Raw genomic sequence first — 20,341 nt, 5'->3', positions numbered from 1 at the left:
CTATCTGCTGTATGTCACGTCGGGTCCTCACTACGTAGGTCCTACTAAGATGAAATTGGCTGTCCTTAATATTTCTTGTGTTTTATTTTGTTCATTATACAGTTTTGATGACTGTGTGACAGACGTGTATGATATATTTATGAAAATACGGAACAAATTGCGTCCCGTATTGAGTCAATACGGGATGCAACAATTAATTGTCAAATAAAGGACGATTCCGTATTTTACGGGACGGGTGGCAACCCTAGCTCCTCTGGTCATGTGACACAGACAGTTGACCTCACAAGACCGGGGTAACCATGGCTACCAGCATGAACGAGAGCGCTCAGTGAGTGTATTAATCCTTTATGTGTCCTCTATGTAGTTTGTTTTTGTGATAGTCAGTAACCTGTAATGCATGACATGTTTCCAAAGAACAAGCTCTTTTGTATATGTGAGGAGCTTTTAACGACGTGCTGCTAGCCGCACTAGTACAGCGCTAGCCGTGTTAGTACAGCGCTAGCTGTGCTAGCCGCATTACTACAGCGCTAGCTGCACTAGCCGCATTGGTACGGTGCTAGCACAGCATTAGTATAGCACATAGACTGTATGGTATAGCGCTAGCTGTGCTAGCCATGTTAAAATAGCACTAGCTGCATTAGCAGCGTTAGTACAGTGATAGCTGCGCTAGTACAGTAATAAAGTCACACAGACAGCACGTTCTGCAGCTGGGAAGTTCAGTAACAATTTTATAAACGCACAAATGGGCAGAAGTGTGATTTATGTGCCAGAAAATGCAGTTAAATCACAGAGTGATGTAAAGAAACTGGTAACCTAGCAAACTTAATTAGTCTACATAATACTTTGCTTATTATGTGTGTTTTCTGCTCAAGCTGATGTTTTGGTTTGCTTAATTTTAAATTACATTTGATCTTGAAAGGTTTTAAACTGTGCAGTCAACGTAATTCCAGCTGTGAATGAATAGCTTGAAATGAACTGCCCTACACTGCTCGGTTTGTAGCCGACCATTCTATCAGAGCGTGCTATATCAAGAGTTAGTGTGCAATGATAGTGATAAATGCAGCCCATTTTTGTCAACTGTTTCCTGTGTAGTGTGTGTACCCTCCTTTAATCTGTTCTAAAACAAGTGTCTAATGGGGCAGTCTAGTCTTTCAGTGAGGTTAACTATTTTATCCCATTGCGAGTTTGCATGTTATAACTTTGTTTTTCTCTGTTGTAGGAACTATTGTTAAATCATCTTTTTGTGAGACTCCTTTCTCGTTTGGAGTATATTGGACTAGATCTGGACTTCTTAGAGATCACTTGCACAGAAGAACTTGTGTTGTATTATGTAGACTAAGTTTGCTAAGTTACCAGTTTCTTTACACTGCTCTGTGATTTAACTGCATTTTCGGGCATATAAATCACACTTCTGCCCATTTGTGCGTTTATAAAATTGTTACTCAACTACCCAGCTGCAGAACTTGCTGTCAGTGTGACCTTATTACTGTACTAGCGCAGCTAGCACTGTACTAGTGCAACTAACGCAGCTAGCGCGATACCATACAATCTATGTACTATACTAACACTGTGCTAGCACAGCTAGCGTGGCTAGCGCAGCTAGTGCTGTATTAGCGTGGTGAGCAGCACGCTGTTAAAAGCTCCTCGCGTATACTATAGATATTGTTCTTTGGAAACATGTCATGCATTACAAGCTACTGACTTTCACAAAAACAAACTACATAGAGGACACATAAAGGATTAATAGACTCACCGGGTGCTCTCGTTCACGCTGGTAGCCATGGTTACCCCGGTTTGTGAGGTCAACTGTCTGTGTCACATAACCAGAGGAGTGTCACTTGATTTGCTGAGCGTTTGTTCGATTTTGGTCCAGGATCGATTATTTCTGTTTAAGTTCCCTGGATGTGAACAGCGAATTTTTTGATGGCTAATTTTGAACACTAAATTTTTTGACAGCGAAATTTGAACATATTGAATTTTTTGATGGTGAATTTTGAACACATTGAATTTTTAAGTGGTTTTTAGAATTTTGATGAGCTAAATTCAGGCATAAAAGATTTCAACATTTTTTTAAAAATTTTGCAAGAACTGTATGACGAATCACTACAAAAAATCACAGCACAGGATTCCTGATCAAGCCACGCGCTTTGATATATAACTTGTACGGGTTGTCTTAAAGATGTGGGGTGAGTTAGGTGTCGAAGAATCTGTAATAAGAAGGAGCTGGAGGAATTACAATAAGTGTGTTGTAATGTTTATGAATTAATACTAGGGTTTGTAGTAGAGGGTGGCAGCATTCACTTCCAGATACCCTTCCACAACCAATGTTACACGGATACCCTTCCACTACCAATGTTTCCCAAATATCCCTCCACTACCAATGTTACCCAGATACCCCTCCACTACCAATGTTACCCAGATACACCTCCACTACCAATGTTACCCAGATACACCTCCACTACCAATGTTACCGAAATATCCCTCCACTACCAATGTTACCCAAATACCCCTCCACTACCAATATTACTCAGATAACCCTCCACTGCCAGTGTTACCCAGATACCCCTCCACTACCAATGTTACCCAGATACCCCTCCACTACCAATGTTACCCAGATACCCCTCCACTACCAATGTTACCCAGATACCCCTCCTCTACCAATGTTACCCAGAAACCCCTCCACTACCAATGTTACCCAAATACCCCTCCACTACCAATGTTACCCAGATACCCCTCCACTACCAATGTTACCCAGATAACCCTCCACTGCCAGTGTTACCCAGATACCCCTCCACTACCAGTGTTACCCAGATACCCCTCCACTACCAATGTTACCCGGATACTTCCTCCACTACCAGTGTTACCCAGATGCCCCTCCACTACCAATATTACCCAGATACTCCTCCACTACCAATATTACCCAGACACCCCCTCCACTACCAATATTACCCAGACACCCCCTCCACTACCAGTGTTATCCAGATACCCCCTCCACTACCAGTGTTACCCCGATACCCCCCTCGTGACAGTCCTTCGGCCCTTGGTCTTTACTAAGGGTGCTTTCACACATACGCCTTTTGGTCCGCTTAAAGCGGACTGGAATCCGCAACACCTGCAAGTACGGTTTGTTTGGGCTGGTGTGAAAGCAGACCATATTTTTTTGGTTCGGACTAAAGAATCGGACCGAGACCACATTCGGGAGGTGGTCTCGGTCCGCTTCTATGTGAACTCAAGTTTGGTTCGCTCCTGGTGAGAACACAAACCTGTCTCCATTCGGACCGGCTTGATGGTGCAGCAGCCTTTTTGGTCTACGGGAGCTTTCGTAGCAACCTGCACAGGTCATGGAGCATCGCCCGCTTTCTCCGATAACGTCTTGCAATGCATCTTCTCCGTGCCAAAAACGACTGTGTAATGTTCTCGTACCAAATGCGAGCTTCATGCTGGAACAACAGCAGTATTTGTGCTTGCTGCATAAAGCAATGATACGAATATATGGCAACAAGAACGAACAGGAGAGCATAGTTCATTGTTTACGAATAAACCTCAATCCATGGAATAAACACAGCCTGTTGTTATCTTCCGGGATTTTTCCCTCTTCACATGCTGCGCCAATCAGCGTTCACCTACGTCATCTAAAACACCTTATTTTGTGAACAGTGCCGCCAAACGACTGGAGGGAGTTATATCATTCATCATAGTTGGTTCAACTGCGAAAACACTGGTGTGAATGCGAACTGAACCAGCTGAAAATAGCAACATTGTAACAACTTTTGGGTCCAAACGAACCACTCTAACAGACTAACAGGTGTGAAAGCACCCTAAGACTTGATTGTAACTCCACCTTCGCTGTCCTTTCTTGTGCTTTGCGGCTCAGAGGCTGGTATATAAAGTACCAGGAAGGAGCGCTTCACGAAATGGAAGTCCGTGAGAGAGAATGGACCAACTCCGAACTAAACTTTGACAACATCCTCAATGGCATGCTGGCTCTCTTCACCATTTCTACCTTTGAAGGATGGCCAAAGTGAGTCAGGTTCTGTTTTGGGGCAATGGTTTGATAGTTTTAATGTATTCCTGCAGTACACCCTAAAACTGTAATCTACTGTAGGCAGCATCTACCCATTGTTTGTGTAACTTGCAGAGTACAACAGAGGTGAGTGCAGCCTTGTGCAATGTCTAATGATTAGAAACTGTTTTACCTCCCAGTAACTGCATTGTTTCTGATTTGACAAATAGAGTTTTTCCTCTTATGAAAAATTAAAAACAAATATTTTAGAAGGATGATACTGAAAACACAGATGTAAATCACAAAGTTCAACTAACAAAAGTCGATATACCTGTGATCACTGACGCACAACTTAGAAAACCTGTTAAAATCAAACAGATGAGTACACCAATGACATCTGGATACACCTGTTTGTCTCAGAAGGGTTCCAGCATATGTCATGTGAGCTTGGTCAGGACTATGGCAGTCAGTACATGGTCCCAACAGAGATGCATGAAGGCAGGAGATGATGTGTGGCCGCAGGAGTGCAAAGATATACTTTGGATATACCAAAATACTGGCTGACAGAATGACACCAGGTCTGCAGTTACTATCATCCAGCAAAGAGCAGCTGAAATAAAGAAGAATGACAGAAGGTCACTCCACACCTATGTGCACCTCTGTTATCCAAGTCCAACTAAAGTATTAAACAAAACAGATTTGAATGTCAGTAATGAAAGGTGTACTGACAGTTGTTACGTTGAATTCCTGCTGTAGGGTTAGGGTTAGTCCTGCTGTCCAACATAGGAGTAGTATAATTACGCAAACTTTAATTATTATTGCACTCATTTCTGTTGGTTACCGTGGTTACTTAAACAGAATTACTAGAAAGTGCACTTCTTTGCTGATTGTATTTGCTGGATATGTTTGATATTTCCCCAGGCTGCTATATAAAGCCATTGATTCGAATTTAGAGGACACAGGCCCAGTGTACAACAACAGAGTGGCCATCTCAGTCTTCTTCATCATCTACCTCATCCTCATCGCCTTCTTCATGATGAATATCTTTGTGGGCTTCGTCATCGTCACCTTTCAGGAGCAAGGAGAGCAGGAGTACAAAAACTGTGAGCTGGACAAGAATCAGGTATGTTTAAAAGGACAGCTTTCTTGAGCGAGGTCAGGAGTGAGTTGTTTCACACACATCCTGAACTGTAACGATGCTGCTTGAGACAGGAGACTAAAGCAGAAACACTGAAGGGAAGTGTGCTCTTTTTACACGTTCGACATCTCGACTCTCATCTCCAGCCACTATGTTCCATTTACACATAATTACCTTCCTCGGTAACTTACATATTCAACACCTTTTGGAAAATCAGCTAAGTGATGGTTTCCACTTCTTTAGGTCAGTGACATGGAAATACTATCAAAGAAACATCTACATCCCAGAATTTGTGAGATTTACCAGATCATCGAGGGCATGGACACTAGAAAGCTAACTGGACTTGTTCTGTGTTCTGGCTTTCTCTTTCAAGGCTTTTTATGAGTGCACACACACATGTTCACGATCAACTTCACAAATTCACTTCTTTCTGTATGAAAAAAAAAATCTTAATGCTTTTCAAAAATCATTTCATGGAGTTGTATTATCTTTTCTCAATGCTTTTCAGTCATTTTGGTCTGTGGGTGTTTTTTTATAATTGTTTGCAGCGACTCGACCTTACAGAGCATAAGATGAAGATTTAAATTCATTTTGTTGAGATTAATGAACATCTCTTAGTGTAGATTGATGTATTTCAGGTTTCCACTTGTCATGTTGATGTGATATATCCATCCATTCTCTATACACCACTTTATCCTCACTAGGGTCATGGGGGGTGCTGGAGTCAATCCCAGCTGACTCGGGTGAAGGCAGGGGACACCCTGGACAGGTCACCAGTCTGTCACAGGGCTACATATACAGACACACAATCACACTCACATTCACACCTAATCACATTCACACCAGGGATCTTCTTGCTGCACGGCAAAAGTGCTAACCGCTACCCCACTGTGCAGCCCAAGTGATAAATCAACCAGCTGAAATTAACTTGTTTGATTTTAAACTTAGAGGACACAGTGTAGAGATATTCAAGTCCTGTTGGACTGTTCTTTGACCCTGAAACTAATTTTAAAATGTCAAACTTATTTTTCATCATTTATGACCATCTAATCTGAGCCTGCCATTGGCTGCTCTTGTCAGCCAGCCTTCTCCTCTTGTTACTGTTTTCAACAGCAACCACATCTGGGCTCAAACCCTGTCACTAAACACGTTGAGCCGTTTCATTGACAATGCTGGTTGATGTTCTGCTAAAAAATTCCTCCCTCAGTATTTTGAGGGAACACTGAAGCCACGCTCAATCCTTAGTTCTGCCTACAGCAGCTGTGATTGGTGTAAAGAAATACAAACAGTCCAGTCTGTGTAGATTCTCAGTCTTCCAGGTAATGGTGAGCTTGCCTGGGGACCAGACAGCCTTTATATTGTGTATTACAAATACACATAAAGTCAGTCTGGAACTGCTCCATTGAACCAAATCTAGCCCAGAGGCGGGACTACCGATCACAGCTTGAACTGGAGAGAGCCAATCAGCGTAACACATGTGACGCAATCACTAAGCGACCTAACAATTGCCTTTCCGCCATGATGTTTTGTAGTTTTAACAGCTTCCTTCGCCGTACAGGGGTCCTGAGGAAAATCTAAGCTCTCCCTTTCAACAGTGGAGGGCAGCATTACGCATTCTATCGTACAGCCTGCCGGAATTAAAAATACATCCTTTTTAAAAAGAAAAGCTTTAAGAGCTGCTTCTTGTTGAGGTTTAAAGGACAAATTCAGCCCGTGCAAAACAGAGGAAAGCGCACGAGAGAAACCTCGCTCTGTTGCGGTCGCCAACTCTGCCCTGAAGATGACGCATCGTTAACTCCCGCCTCTGGTGCTCTGATTGGTTCGGTCTGATCTGCTCGGAGCTTGAAAACCTGTCAAAATGTGTCAATGGAGGAGGGCTAGACCGTATTCCCGTATATCCCTTATAACGGGAATACAGTCTAGCTCAGCTAGGCTAATGGTGAGCTGCAGCCAGCCCATTATGTCCTACAGAGGTTAAGTAAAAGTAGGAATGTCAAATCATGTTCAACAGTTGTTTATTTGATCACACAAAGGATCAGTTTTTATTGGTTTGTGTATTCATGACACTGACCAACTGGGAGATTTTTAGGCATTTGCCAGAACCTGGAATCTGAAGTGGCTGGGTATGATGGGGTTAAAATAAAAATCTAGGACAACTGTATTTTTTTGTGACAAAAACAACTGACTGTGTTTTTCTCCCAGTTCTCTGTTGTTTCCATTTTTGTCTAAGATTGATGCTAGAGGTACAGACCCGTACTTGTAGCATCTGTACTCGAGGTACGGATATAGGGCATATATGACATAGACATTGCCATTGTTTCATGCCGTGATTTTGTGTGTATGTATACAGCTGTTATATAACTTTAACCATGACATAGATCTACTGAAATACATCTTATACTCTATTATAAACCTTTCTACACCACGGCGATCTCATTCATCTTTATTACTTTTTAAATAACTGACCAAAGACAGCGGGTGTAACTATAATGAATGCAGTACAGACACATGTATATAGAGCACAAGCCAGTTCATATCGACATGGAAGTCCTGTTTGCCGCGAAAATGGCCACTCGATAGGGGGCGCTGGGGTATTTCAGGCAGCGAGAATTAAAGAAGCAAATGGAAAGTGCCGTATCCGTAGGCCACAGGCTACGCGTACGGGTCCGTATCTGTAGACACTACATTTGTCTAAACTGTGCATCTTCCCACACCTTCTCATTAACCCCTTCAGCGCCAGTGTGTGCAGTACGCTCTCAAGGCTCGACCACTTCGCTGTTACATTCCCAAAAACCCCTACCAGTACCAGGTGTGGTACATCGTCACCTCCTGCTACTTTGAGTACCTCATGTTCCTCCTTATCATGCTCAACACCATGTGTCTGGGAATGCAGGTCAGTATACAACACACACATATGGGTGTGTCTGTGTGTGTGTGTATGAGAGTAAAAAACAACAGCAGACATTTGCCAGTTTTGTAAACATTTTCCTGACATTCTGAGATAGTTCAATGTTTCTGAGAGGATTTATTTAAGTGAGCAGAAAATGAAAGAAAACCGCTGCTGATCACAGATGGACAGGCTGCATTGTCAGTGCAGTGGATGTCATTTAATGTCCAACAGAAACCGCACAACTGTGGCCAGTCAGTCGCTGGGCAGGGAGCTGAGGATTCTTGTTGGCAATGACAGCCTCTGAATGATAAATGCAAAGGATGTAGGAGATTTATAAATACATAATTGACGTCTTCTAATGTTGCACTCCTCCTTAACAACACCGCCATTTGTTCTGCAGTAGATTTTCTACTATCAACTGATCTGTAGAGGCTGCAGCTTTCAGTCTGAAGTCTGTCCACAAATACAGACACCACAGGCTGACATTCATTGTGAACAGGACATCCAAACGCTCCTGTGGCCAGACAGCCAGCAGCAGGACCTACTGATACTTGCTAAGTTACCTCTATAAAATGCTCATTTTAGGGACCTTGTATGGCAGAAAATGCCACCTAGAGAGCCTCGGACTTAGGAGAAAAAGACTTTCAGGTTTTTTGTACAAATCAGACAAGGAAAAAAAAAAATCAAGATTTATAACAAAATATAGGGGATGACACCATCAGACTTTAGTAAAATAAAACACTATAGTAATATACAAAACACTACAGTAGTCTGAAGGGTATTTCAATGCAACTAAGCAGCACTATGACACTTAGTGTCCTCGTCCCTTCCGGTGACTCTGATATCCTTGTCCTTTATATCCTTCCCCTGCTGGTATGCCACATCCTGCTGTATTACCATCTCCACCAAAACAGCTGTGGACAGATGTCTGCTGCTCATCTGGAGATGCTCTTTATCAGTTCACTATTAAAGCCATGAATCCGGTCTTCTCCCTACTTTCCTGTCTCTCTCTACTCTTCTATATAATAAAGGCAAACAATAATTTAAAAAAAAAAGCAAACAAGGAATGAATACAATAAAATCACAGCAACCAGACAATCCTAAAAATATGCAACAAAATATATATAATTTGGTAAAACATGCTGATCAGTTTGCGACCCTATCACACTAGCACCGAGTTTGTAAAAGCACTTGGAAACACATCTCTGAGGAAATTAACTCTCACCTTGAACTTTTTGCTATAGTTAAAGCTAACATTGTCTTCACTGTACTTGTGTACATTTTTTCTGTAACTGTTTAATCCACAGCACTGCAAACAGTCAGAACATGTCACCCACCTCTCTGACATGCTGAATGTGATCTTCACTGTGCTCTTCACTGTGGAGATGATCCTTAAACTCATGGCCTTCAAGGCTAAGGTCAGTCAAAACTCAATGTATTATTACAGTTTGATTCACTGCAGTCCCTCACATGATCCCGTATGACATCATTAAACACCAGAATAATACCTGATCATACTATCTGTGATATACAGGTAAAAGCCAGAAAATTAGAATATTTTCATAAACTTGATTTATTTCCGTAATTGCGAACAAAAGGTATAACTTTTACATTATATGTAATCATTGCACGCAGACTGATGCACTTCAAATGTTTATTTATTTAATTTTGATGATCATAGGTGGCAACAAATGAAAATCCGACATTCCGTGGGTCAGAAAATTAGAATATTGTGAAATGGGTCAAGTTTGAAGACACCTGGTGCCACCCACTAACCAGCTGATTAACTCAAAACACCTGCAAAGGGCTTTAAATGGTCTCTCAGTCCAGTTCTGAAGCTTACACAAACATGGGGAAGACTTCAGATTTGACAGCTGTCCAAAAGGCAACCATTGACACATTGCACAAGGAGGGCAAGACTCAAAAGGTTATTGCTGAAAAGGTTGGCTGTTCTCAAAGCTCTGTGTCCAAACACATTAATGGAGAGGCAAAGGGTAGGAAAAACTGTGGTAGGAAAAAGTGTACAAGCGACAGGGATCACCGCGCCCTGGTGAAGATTGTGAAAAAAAACCCATTCAAAAATGTGGGGGAGATTCACAAGGACTGGACTGCTGCAGGAGTCAGTGCTTCAAAATCCACCACCAAGAGACGCATGAAAGACATGGGTTTCAACTGCCGCATACCTCGTGTCAAGCCTCTTTTGAACAAGAAACAGCGCGCAAAGCGTCTCACCTGGGCTAAGGAAAAAAAGAGCTGGACTGCAGCTGAGTGGTCCAAAGTTATGTTTTCTGATGAAAGCAAATTTTGCATTGCCTTTGGAAATCGAGGTCCCAGAGTCTGGAGGAGGACAGGAGAGGCACAGGATCCACGTTGCCTGAAGTCTAGTGTGAAGTTTCCACCATCAGTGATGGTTTGGGGTGCCATGTCATCTGCTGGTGTCGGTCCACTCTGTTTCCTGAGATCCAAGGTCAACGCAGCCGTCTACCAGCAAGTTTTAGAGCACTTCATGCTTCCTGCTGCTGACCTGCTTTATGGAGGTGGGGATTTTATGTTCCAACAGGACTTGGCGCCTGCACACAGTGCCAAATCTACCAGTGCCTGGTTTAAGGACCATGATATTTCTGTACTCAATTGGCCAGCCAACTCGCCCGACCTTAGCCCCATCGAAAATCTGTGGGGTATTGTTAAGAGGAAGATGCAGAATGCCAGACCCAAAAATGCAGAAGAGCTGAAGGCCACTATCAAAGCAACCTGGGCTCTCATAACACCTGAGCAGTGCCAGAAACTGATCGACTCCATGCCACGCCGCATTAATGCAGTCATTGAGGCAAAAGGAGCTCCAACCAAGTATTGAGTACTGTACATGCTCATATTTTTCACGTTCATACTTTTCAGTTGGCCAACATTTCTACAAATCCTGTTTTTGTATTGGCCTCAGGTAATATTCTAATTTTCTAACCCACGGAATGTCGGATTTTCATTTGTTGCCACCTATGATCATCAAAATTAAATAAATAAACATTTGAAGTGCATCAGTCTGCGTGCAATGATTACATATAATGTAAAAGTTATACCTTTTGTTCGCAATTACGGAAATAAATCAAGTTTATGAAAATATTCTAATTTTCTGGCTTTTACCTGTATGTTTAAGTAGTGTACAAATGATGGATGGATGGATGAATAGATGGATGGATGGATGAATAGATGGATGGATGGATGGATGGATGGATGGATGGACGGACGGACGGACGGACGGACGGACGGACGGACGGACGGACGGACGGACGGACGGATGGATAGAAGAATGGATGGATGATGGATGGATGGATGGATGGATGGATGGACGAATAGATGGACGGATAAATGGATGGATGGATGAATGGATGGATGGATGGACGGACATCTATCCAGAACGTGCTCCTCCATGAGTGTCCCTGTGCTGTTGTGAGAATGCATTCTCATGACATGGAGTATTTGTGTTGCTGTATAATTCTACTTCCAAACTGTTGGCAGATGGTGCAGTTTCTGTGCTGCTGTACTGAGTTTTGTGTCCTTCAAACAAAGCTGGTGCAGATTCAGTTCATGTGTATAAATCAAGCTTAACTTGTGAAGCAATGACTTTGCTCCATCTCTGCCAGTTACTTTAACCCTTAAAGGCATTATGGAGGATGTTTTTTTTTGTTTATTTTGTCTGATTCACATAAAATGAATATACTGACCTTTAGTGGACTTGTATGTATGGTCTCTAAAAGAATAAAAAATTAAAAAAAAAAATAACTGGACATGGCAGGACCTGAAAAACATCAGCCAATCAAAGCGCTCGGACCGAGGCGTTTGGTTTGCTCCCTTTCCTGTCAATCAAAAATCTTCCGGCTCAGGCCTAGTTACGTAGATTACGTACGCCTTGGACTTACGTGTTTTCTGTATGTGTTGCTTTGGTATAGCTTCGTAGTTAGCTGGTGACTTGTTTTGCTCATCTTTTTTTACATAATGGCAGATAAAGATCCAGGGGGACCCAGCCGTAAAAGAAAGGCATTTTTTGAGGTCAGAGAAAATAAAAGAAGACTGGATTGCGAGAATGCAAAAGCAAAAGTGATTATTGGCGAGTCATTTGGGCGATGGCGTCAGCTCAAGCAACAAATGGACCTAAAGACAGATGCCTTGGTTGCTAAATTCCTTCTGGACAGGTAACATGTATTATTGTATTATACTGCGGCTGTAGGCAACTTCACGAGTCCTACGCAAGTTTCTGGAGGGGGGGCGTTTCTTCGTAAATGTTAAGAGGGGGGAGGTTAGAGGGGGGTGAGGGAGAGGTTGTATGTGCGCATGCGCATGCTACGTTCAAAGTCGTAGGAAATTAAATCTCCTCAAATGCCTTTAAAAAGCGGGGTAAGCGGTCCCGAGTCGGTCCCCGCTTACTCGTACACACAGCCGAAACCGAACAACTCAACACGTGTGACTTGTTTATTATTGCTAATTAACATAAAAATATGCACACACCCGTATGTTTAAGTCGACCAATGGTAAGATACAAACATTGGGCCCAAATTTGCTTATTTCAAACAATAAAGCCGTATGAGCCACTATAACGAACCCTCAATTACGAAGCTCTTATCGGGGCCGCGTACCGGCCGAAATTCAAAATGGCGAACGTGTACGACAATGCGACCTCGCAAGACTTTTATGGATATTTTTATGGATTAGGTAGTTTTAGTATATGTTTTAGTATATGTACTTCTCCAGGAATATGGCTGTACATGCAAATATATTTAAAATAATGTAGGAGACCTACGTTATGATTTTGCACTTGTTATTAATTAATGGGGCACCACCTTACTTATGCAAGGAAATTAATTACATTAATAAAAAATAATATTAATAAAAAATTTTGATCAATCTCATATCTTAAAGGTTTGAATTCTTGTTAAAGGACCACATTCTTACACAAGAAACACTCAAAACTAATTTGGTCTAAGATGAAGCATTTATTGATTATTCTATTAAAATAAACAAGTGAGATCCTTTCTTTTTTTTTTTGTCTGCAAGTCCGCTCAAAAATGACACCAACCACTCATGGTGTCATTGCTTAAGCTTCATGTGCAATTTTTTTTTTCTTCTCTTCTTTGTGACTGTAACCATCACCGGCCCTCATGGCAAATTAACCTATCATGTTTATTTCAAGCTGTTTTCTACATTATGCCATTGAGGGCTGTGCACACCCAAGTGAAACATAAAACAAACACAGGACAGACAGAAAGGTGAGGCACAGACAGTGTTCTAAGAGAAAAGGTGCATTTTATTTGTTTGTTCTCTTTAATTCACACTTTAAAACCAGTTACAAATCTAAAACCCTTCTCAAACACCTAATACGACAAAATCCCAACTGGATCAATCATGAAGATGTCAGGAGGCCACAAGAAGGATAGATAAAGCAGAGTGAGATCCACAGACACTAACCCAGCAACCTCCACTGACTCAGCGACCGGAGGAACACACTCTATTGAGTTTTGGTAGGTGCCGGTGTGGTGGGTCTGGCATGCATGAAAACCTCCACCAAAAGGAGGGAGCTGTCCCCTCCAGCCCAAGGAGGTCCACCCAGCCCCCCCGCAGGAGCCACCGAGCGGAGACCCAGCCCAGGAGCCCGGAGCGACCCCCCCCGACACAGCCAGAGCCCCAAGGCCCGCGCAGCAGAACGGGCCATAGCGGAACCCCACGGCGCCCCACCGGCCCACAGCCCCACTTCCCCCCACGACCACCCGCCCCCCCCATACTCCCCCGCAACCCGCCCCCCCGTCCCCCAGACCCCAAACCCCCGCCCCCCCACCGTCCCACCCCCCGCCACCCACCCACGCCACCCCCCTCCCCCACCATGCCGCCCACCCACAACCCACCCCCAACACCCCCCCGCCCCCCACCAGGCCACCCCCCCCACCCCTCGCCCAGCCACCCCACCCCTCGCCCAGCCACCCCACCCCACCCCATCCAACCACACCACCCACGCCACCCCTCCCACACCCAAATCCGGGAGGCCACCCGCTCACCGGAAAACAGCACCAAGGGACCGGGCAACAGCACTGCAAGGGCAGACGAGCCCAGCCCACCTCCGGCCGCCCAGAGAGACGCGACCCTGGGGGAGGGAGGGAGGGAGAGGAAGGAGCACCAGGGGAGGCGCAACAACCCAGGCCCTCGGGCCCGGCAGGGAGAAGCCCCGGAGATCACGCCAGTAAAACTATTGTGATTTACCCTGTTACTGAGTTCACCAGTTCCCCAACTGGTGAACACTAGCCCTGCACCGTGAATGTGACCCACCCAAGTGTATATACAAGTATGTGTGGTGTCTTAGGATTGGGGGGTCGGTGAGGCAGAGCAGAGGGTAACGAAACCCCCCCTCCGTCTCACCGCAAGCCCAAAATGTGAATGTGTATGTGGTGCGTTAAAATTGGGGGAAGAAGTGTCAGGGTGGGGGCATAGACGGGGGGGCCACAGCACAACACTGCACTGGGGCCCATCCCGTCTAATGACGTCCCACCCCATAACCACCCACCCCCCAGGTAGTGTGGTGCATTAAAATTGGAGGGGAATTGTGGAGTAGGAATAGTACCTCTCCAAGGGATGTGTTGTGTGCCCTATGTGTATATTTACAAGTGAGATCCTATTTACAGTGCCTATATAATGTGTGTGTATGTGCGTGCATGTCTACGTGTGTGTGTGTGTGTGCGTGCGGATGTCTGTGGAATGTGTGGGTGTGCTTGTGGTGAGAGGTTTGTGTGTGTTCAAAGCATAGTATGGTGAGAAGGAAATATGGTGAGAGAAGAGCCAGATTACTAACCTGACGAGGTAAAAGGTAATTTGGATTAAGAATTCTACTGATTTGTAAAAGAATAAAGGGATTAAATGAATTAATTGACCAAGCGGTTAGTACATCACCCAGAGAATGGAATCAGAGCAAACTCAGCTGGATTCACTGAAGTCGAACCGTCAGGAGCTGGGACTATACGGGCCTGTAACATTTTACCACGCCTCTGGACTTTGTTGGTTCCTGAGTGTGGTATGGTCTTCTGGCACCGTTTCGATGTCCTGCTGTAGGTTGATCGGTTCCGCCCAAATGGACCTGGTCCAGCAGGTCTCCGGAGGTCACAGCTGAATGGTGCCGGGGTTGAATGCTGCTTGATTTAAAAATGATGGCTCTCAGGCTTTACAGGCGTTAGCCGAGTGGAAAACAGGAAGCTTGATGTAAAGCCGCCAAATTAAGAGAAGGAAATGCTGGTTCTGAATCTGTTCTTCAGATTAAAATGAATAAAATTCTGCTTAAAAAATGAGCGAAAATGTCTACTTAAGTTACAAAATATTAAAAGATAAATAGTTAAACTTTGATGATGAAGGAACTTAAAAAAAAAATAGGAAAAAGGAAAAAACGCGCTTTAGATAAGGAAATAATGAGAGAGACTGACGTGCAGTCTCCAGAGAGTGGGAACAAGAAGAGAGAGGGGGACCGAGCATTGTCCGGCTTATATCAGGCCAAGGGGGCCATGGGAGGACCTCAAGGCGGAGGGAAGCTTCGGTGCAAATCTCTGGTGGAATTTGACTCTTCCTTTATCTCACAGAGAGGAAGGGCAGAGAAGGAGGGAGGAATAATCCAGAATGGATTAAAACATGATATTAAACGCGCAAACCGTGGTCTGTCTATTCCTTCACCATATTCCACGTAGCAGAAGTGACCATATGTTCCTAAAATTGCAGGTTAATACATTTGTGACTATTATGTGAATTATTTAATTCATAACTATATGTTCAATGTGTTGGAAAGTACAAATATGTGTCACAGTGAAAATATAACATGTCAGAGATTTGGTAATAAGTAAATATAATGGTCATCATTCAACCTAAATAGAGAGGAAATTCAGAGGTTAATAATAGAATTTATTTCAAATCATAGTATCCTGGGGCAGAAATGATTAACATCATATTTTAATATCTAGACTTCTGTAATGGATATAACTGTCAAATTTGGATATGCGACAAACAAAGGACTTTCAGTAACTTTGGTGAACCTGAAACTTAACAATACATCTCAGAAATATGAATTTTTGAAGAAGTCCTTTGTTTCAGTTCAGTTCCAGAGAATGTGGCTCTTTCTGTTCCAGTCTCCCATGTGCTCCTCCAAGTCGTAAAAGTTTTATGGCTTGTTATCTGATCTGTGGAATGTGGAGACGTCTCCAGGGAGAATCTCCTAAAGCTGAAACGGGATTTTAGCATGAAAGTTCATTAACAAACATCCATAGCATAGAAGTGAAAGTCATTGTCTTTCAGAAAGAAAAAGTGATTGCAGGTGTTTAAACGTTCACAGGAACTCCATCTTCCTGTGGATGAAACATACACAGAAATACACTGTCCCAATCTTCCTGCAGGAAAAGAGTTCTGGCTCATCTGAGTTTCATCTCTGGAATTCCAGAGGCCTTTTCGGGCACCCTGCAATAACATGGCCTTGTAAGGGTTAAAGTCTGTAATTCTCAGAGAATCCTTTAGATTTGTTGATATTAAGCTTGTCAGCATATAGAGATGTGACAGACTGCCCCTGTTGTTTCCTTTCCCACCTCCTGTCCTTCTCCTTTTTTGCTGTCTTTGGGGTAGCACAGTAGGACACAATGGAATAATGGTTTGTTTCCCATTCACAATGCAAGAACAGTGGATTTTTAAATGTTTTATTACTTTTTTCTTTTCTTTCTTTTTGTTTTTACATATAGAATGAACAGCTAGTGGACCTTTTAATGTTTTCTGAATTTGACAGGAAATGTATTAGATTAGAGCCACTGACTGTACCGTTGTTCTGCAGGAAATGGTCTATGATGATTTACTGAAATGAAAAATATGCATACATGTGAGCACAACGGGCAGGAACAACCTAAAACACACATCTGCAATGTCTTGTTTTCTCACAGGGTTACTTTGGAGACCCCTGGAACATCTTTGACTTTGTCATCGTCATTGGAAGTGTTGTGGACGTGATCCTCAGTGAAATTAATGTAAGTACTATGATTTATTTGGTTTTTTTTGTCTTTTTCTCTCTCTATTGCACCCACACATACACGTGCACATGCATGCACGCATGCACACAAACACTTTGGCACTTTGCTTGTAAGCTCAAATATTTAAGCACAAACTAAAAATTCAAACAGTTATTGAATTATTGATGTGTTTGCAGACATAGCATTGACTTAATGTTCATCTACTGGTTGTTCAATCTAATTGTGATCTATATTATACATATGAAAAATGTCAATAAAAGTGATACATGGACAGTATGTCACGGATGAGCGGGTTGGACCCGAGCAGAGAGCCACACTACCAAGGCTGGCTGGAAAGAAAGGGCTTTATTGTTGGAGGGGTGAATAATGGCTCGGTGGGGGGAAAACCAGAGTGCAGGAGCGGCTGGTGTAGTGGGGGGTTTTGGCCAGGAACGGGTGGGTCCAGGCAGGGACAGAAGGGGTCCAGGGAGGAATGGGGGTCCAGGCAGGAATGGGGGTCCAGGCATGAGCAGGGGGTTCCAGGAGGGGAAAACCGGTGATGACTGGGTTGGGGAGAGCCGGAGGGGAAGGAGGATGGTGGGGATCCCGGACAGCTGAGCTGTGTGAGGAGCAGGAGAAAACAACGTAAGTGAAGGCAAACTCAAGAGATTTAACAAGAGGCTGGAGAGAGAAGTGAACTGTGTAGTCTTTGTTCAACAATCTGGCAGGGGGTGGAAGGATGAGCCGGTTCTTATTGCTGAGGTGTGTAATCAGGTCGATGATCGTCAGCTGTCTGGGAGCCGTAGGGGTGGTTGATTGCCTGAGTGGAGTCAGCTGGGAAGCTAGACTCCACTCAGGCACCGAGCTGGAGGGGGAGAGACAGGGCAGAGGAGCGGATGGGAGACAGCGAGACAGACGGGGCAGAGGAGCGGATGGGAGACAGCGAGACAGACGGGGCAGAGGAGCGGATGGGAGACAGCGAGACAGACGGGGCAGAGGAGCGGATGGGAGACAGCGAGACAGACGGGGCAGAGGAGCGGATGGGAGACAGCGAGACAGACGGGGCAGAGGAGCGGATGGGAGACAGCGAGACAGACGGGGCAGAGGAGCGGATGGGAGACAGCGAGACAGACGGGGCAGAGGAGCGGATGGGAGACAGCGAGACAGACAGGGCAGAGGAGCGGATGGGAGACAGCGAGACAGACAGGGCAGAGGAGCGGATGGGAGACAGCGAGACAGACAGGGCAGAGGAGCGGATGGGAGACAGCGAGACAGACAGGGCAGAGGAGCGGATGGGAGAGGAAACAGATGGGGAAAAAGGGGTATTTGGGATGTCAGGTGGGAAGGACAGGGGTGAGGAGGGAGCCCTGACAGTACCCCCCCACCTCAATGGGCGCCTCCTGGCGCCCAACGGAGCCAGCCGGGGCGAGAACCCACGGCGACTAAGGAGCAGCCAGTGACATGCTGGGAAACTAGAAGGGCCCACAGGGGAACTAGAAGGGCCCAAAGGGGAACTAGAAGGGCTGGCGCGAAAGGAAGGATGGGGGACAGGAAGGACAGGAGGGAGAGAAATGGGAGAGGGACTGAAGGGGAACCTGGGCTGGAGCTGGACCTGGACTCAATTGGACATAGAGGGGGACTGAAATAAAACTGAACTAGGTCAGAACTGGGACGGGACAGGACTGGACTGGAACAGGACAGGGACCGATTGTACTAGACTGGGACAGGATTGGGGGCTAGGCTGAACTTAACTGAGGACTGGACTGAACTGAAGGGAGTACTGGACTGAGGGGAGGACTGGACTGGACTGGACTGAAGGGAGGGCTGGACTGAAGGGAGGACTGGACTGGCCTGGCCGGGCAGTAGCTCCGGGGGTCGGCCCGAAGGCTGAACTGGCCGAGGATGGACAGGTTGGAGGGTCCACTCTGGAGGACGGACCGTAGGCTGGATTGGCCAGGGATGGACAGGGCGGAGGGTCCACTCCGGAGGACGGACCGTAGGCTGGACTGGACGTGGATGGACAGGACGGAGAGTCCGTTCCGGGGGGCGGCCCGGTCGAGGCTGGGCCAGCCGGAGGGTTTGCTCCAGGGACCGGACTGGTCAAGGCTGGGCAAGCCGGAGGGTCCAATCAGGGGGGGCGACCCGGAGGCAGTCGAGGCCAAGGCCGGACAGGCCGGAGGGGCCGCTCCAGCGGACGGCCCCGAGACTGGGCAGGAAACTGGGCCGGAGGCCGGACTGGGGGCCGGCGAAGGCGGGACCCCTCCGGGGGCGGCACAGGATCCAGGGGCCCCACCGGGGGCGGCACAGGATCCAGGGGCCCCTCCGGGGGCGGCAAAGGATGGGAGGCGCAAAGCCTCTTCATGGACTCGGGGGAGGCCTTAAGCCTTTCTAAGGCTGCCAATGTTCCAGGGAGCGGAGGCGGGGCGAAGACCTCCTCAGGAAGCGGAGGCGGGGCGTCGTCGACCACCGCAGGAACTGGAGGCGGGGCGTCGACCACCGCGGGAACTGGAGGCGCAGCGTCGACCACCGCGGGAACTGGAGGTGAGGCGTCGACCCCCACGGGAACTGGGGGCGGAGCCGGAGCCAGGAGCCCCTCCGGGGGCGGAGCCGAAGCCGGGAGCGGATGGGAGAGGATGGGAGAGGAAACAGATGGGGAAAAAGGGGTATTTGGGATGTCAGGTGGGAAGGACAGGGGTGAGGAGGGAGCCCTGACACAGGAGAGCTAAAACCTTGTGTTGATCAGATTAAATCGGTATCTCATTCCAACCCGGTCTCACAAGGATTCGTGAAACTGTCACGTAAATTAATCTATGGTTACGGGCGCACCAACACGATTTCTCATATTTTACGTGTTGCTCACAACGAAATTCAAACCAATGTATTTCAAGCGGAGGACTTTTCATGCCACTCAGAACGTATTTCAAACGAATATTTTTAATGTAAAGCGTTGCGAATCCAAGCGGAGGACTTTTCATGCCACTCAGAACGTATTTCAAACGAATATTTTTAATGTAAAAGCGTTGCGATTCCAACGCTATATTTTGCATTACATCGTCCCATACATATAATGTGATGCCTTTATTTTTGCTGCAGGATTTGGGTATTTGAGATTAAAAAATGTTAGTGTTTGTTTGTTTGCAAACGGGTTTGATTTTGTTTTCATATCTGAGTCTCAATCACACCTGAATAGAACGTTTAATTAATCAAATATTCCTCGTGTGTCATGTTTCTCCTCGGTCAGATTTAAGCGAGTTACGTAGGGCATTTTGTATCGGTATATTATATTTTTAATATAAAAGCATTGC

At 45.4% G+C, this 20,341-nt stretch overlaps 1 protein-coding gene across 1 annotated transcript in view; it reads left to right on the top strand.

Moving 5' to 3' along the window:
* The window catches only part of LOC110967114 (dihydropyridine-sensitive L-type skeletal muscle calcium channel subunit alpha-1-like), a 116,767-nt gene that overhangs the window by 51,462 nt on the left and 44,964 nt on the right, over positions 1-20,341 (top strand). The window contains exons 24-28 of the mRNA XM_051947992.1: positions 3,875-4,021; positions 4,925-5,126; positions 7,876-8,034; positions 9,339-9,449; positions 16,971-17,054. Coding sequence (XP_051803952.1) covers positions 3,875-4,021; positions 4,925-5,126; positions 7,876-8,034; positions 9,339-9,449; positions 16,971-17,054 — 703 coding nt within the window. The remainder of the gene's footprint in view (positions 1-3,874; positions 4,022-4,924; positions 5,127-7,875; positions 8,035-9,338; positions 9,450-16,970; positions 17,055-20,341) is intronic.

The sequence above is a fragment of the Acanthochromis polyacanthus genome, chromosome 5 (assembly GCF_021347895.1).
Source record: "Acanthochromis polyacanthus isolate Apoly-LR-REF ecotype Palm Island chromosome 5, KAUST_Apoly_ChrSc, whole genome shotgun sequence".
NCBI lineage: Eukaryota > Metazoa > Chordata > Actinopteri > Pomacentridae > Acanthochromis > Acanthochromis polyacanthus.
The sequence above is the reverse complement of the archived record's forward strand: the minus strand, read 5'-3'. Positions and strand labels throughout refer to the sequence as shown.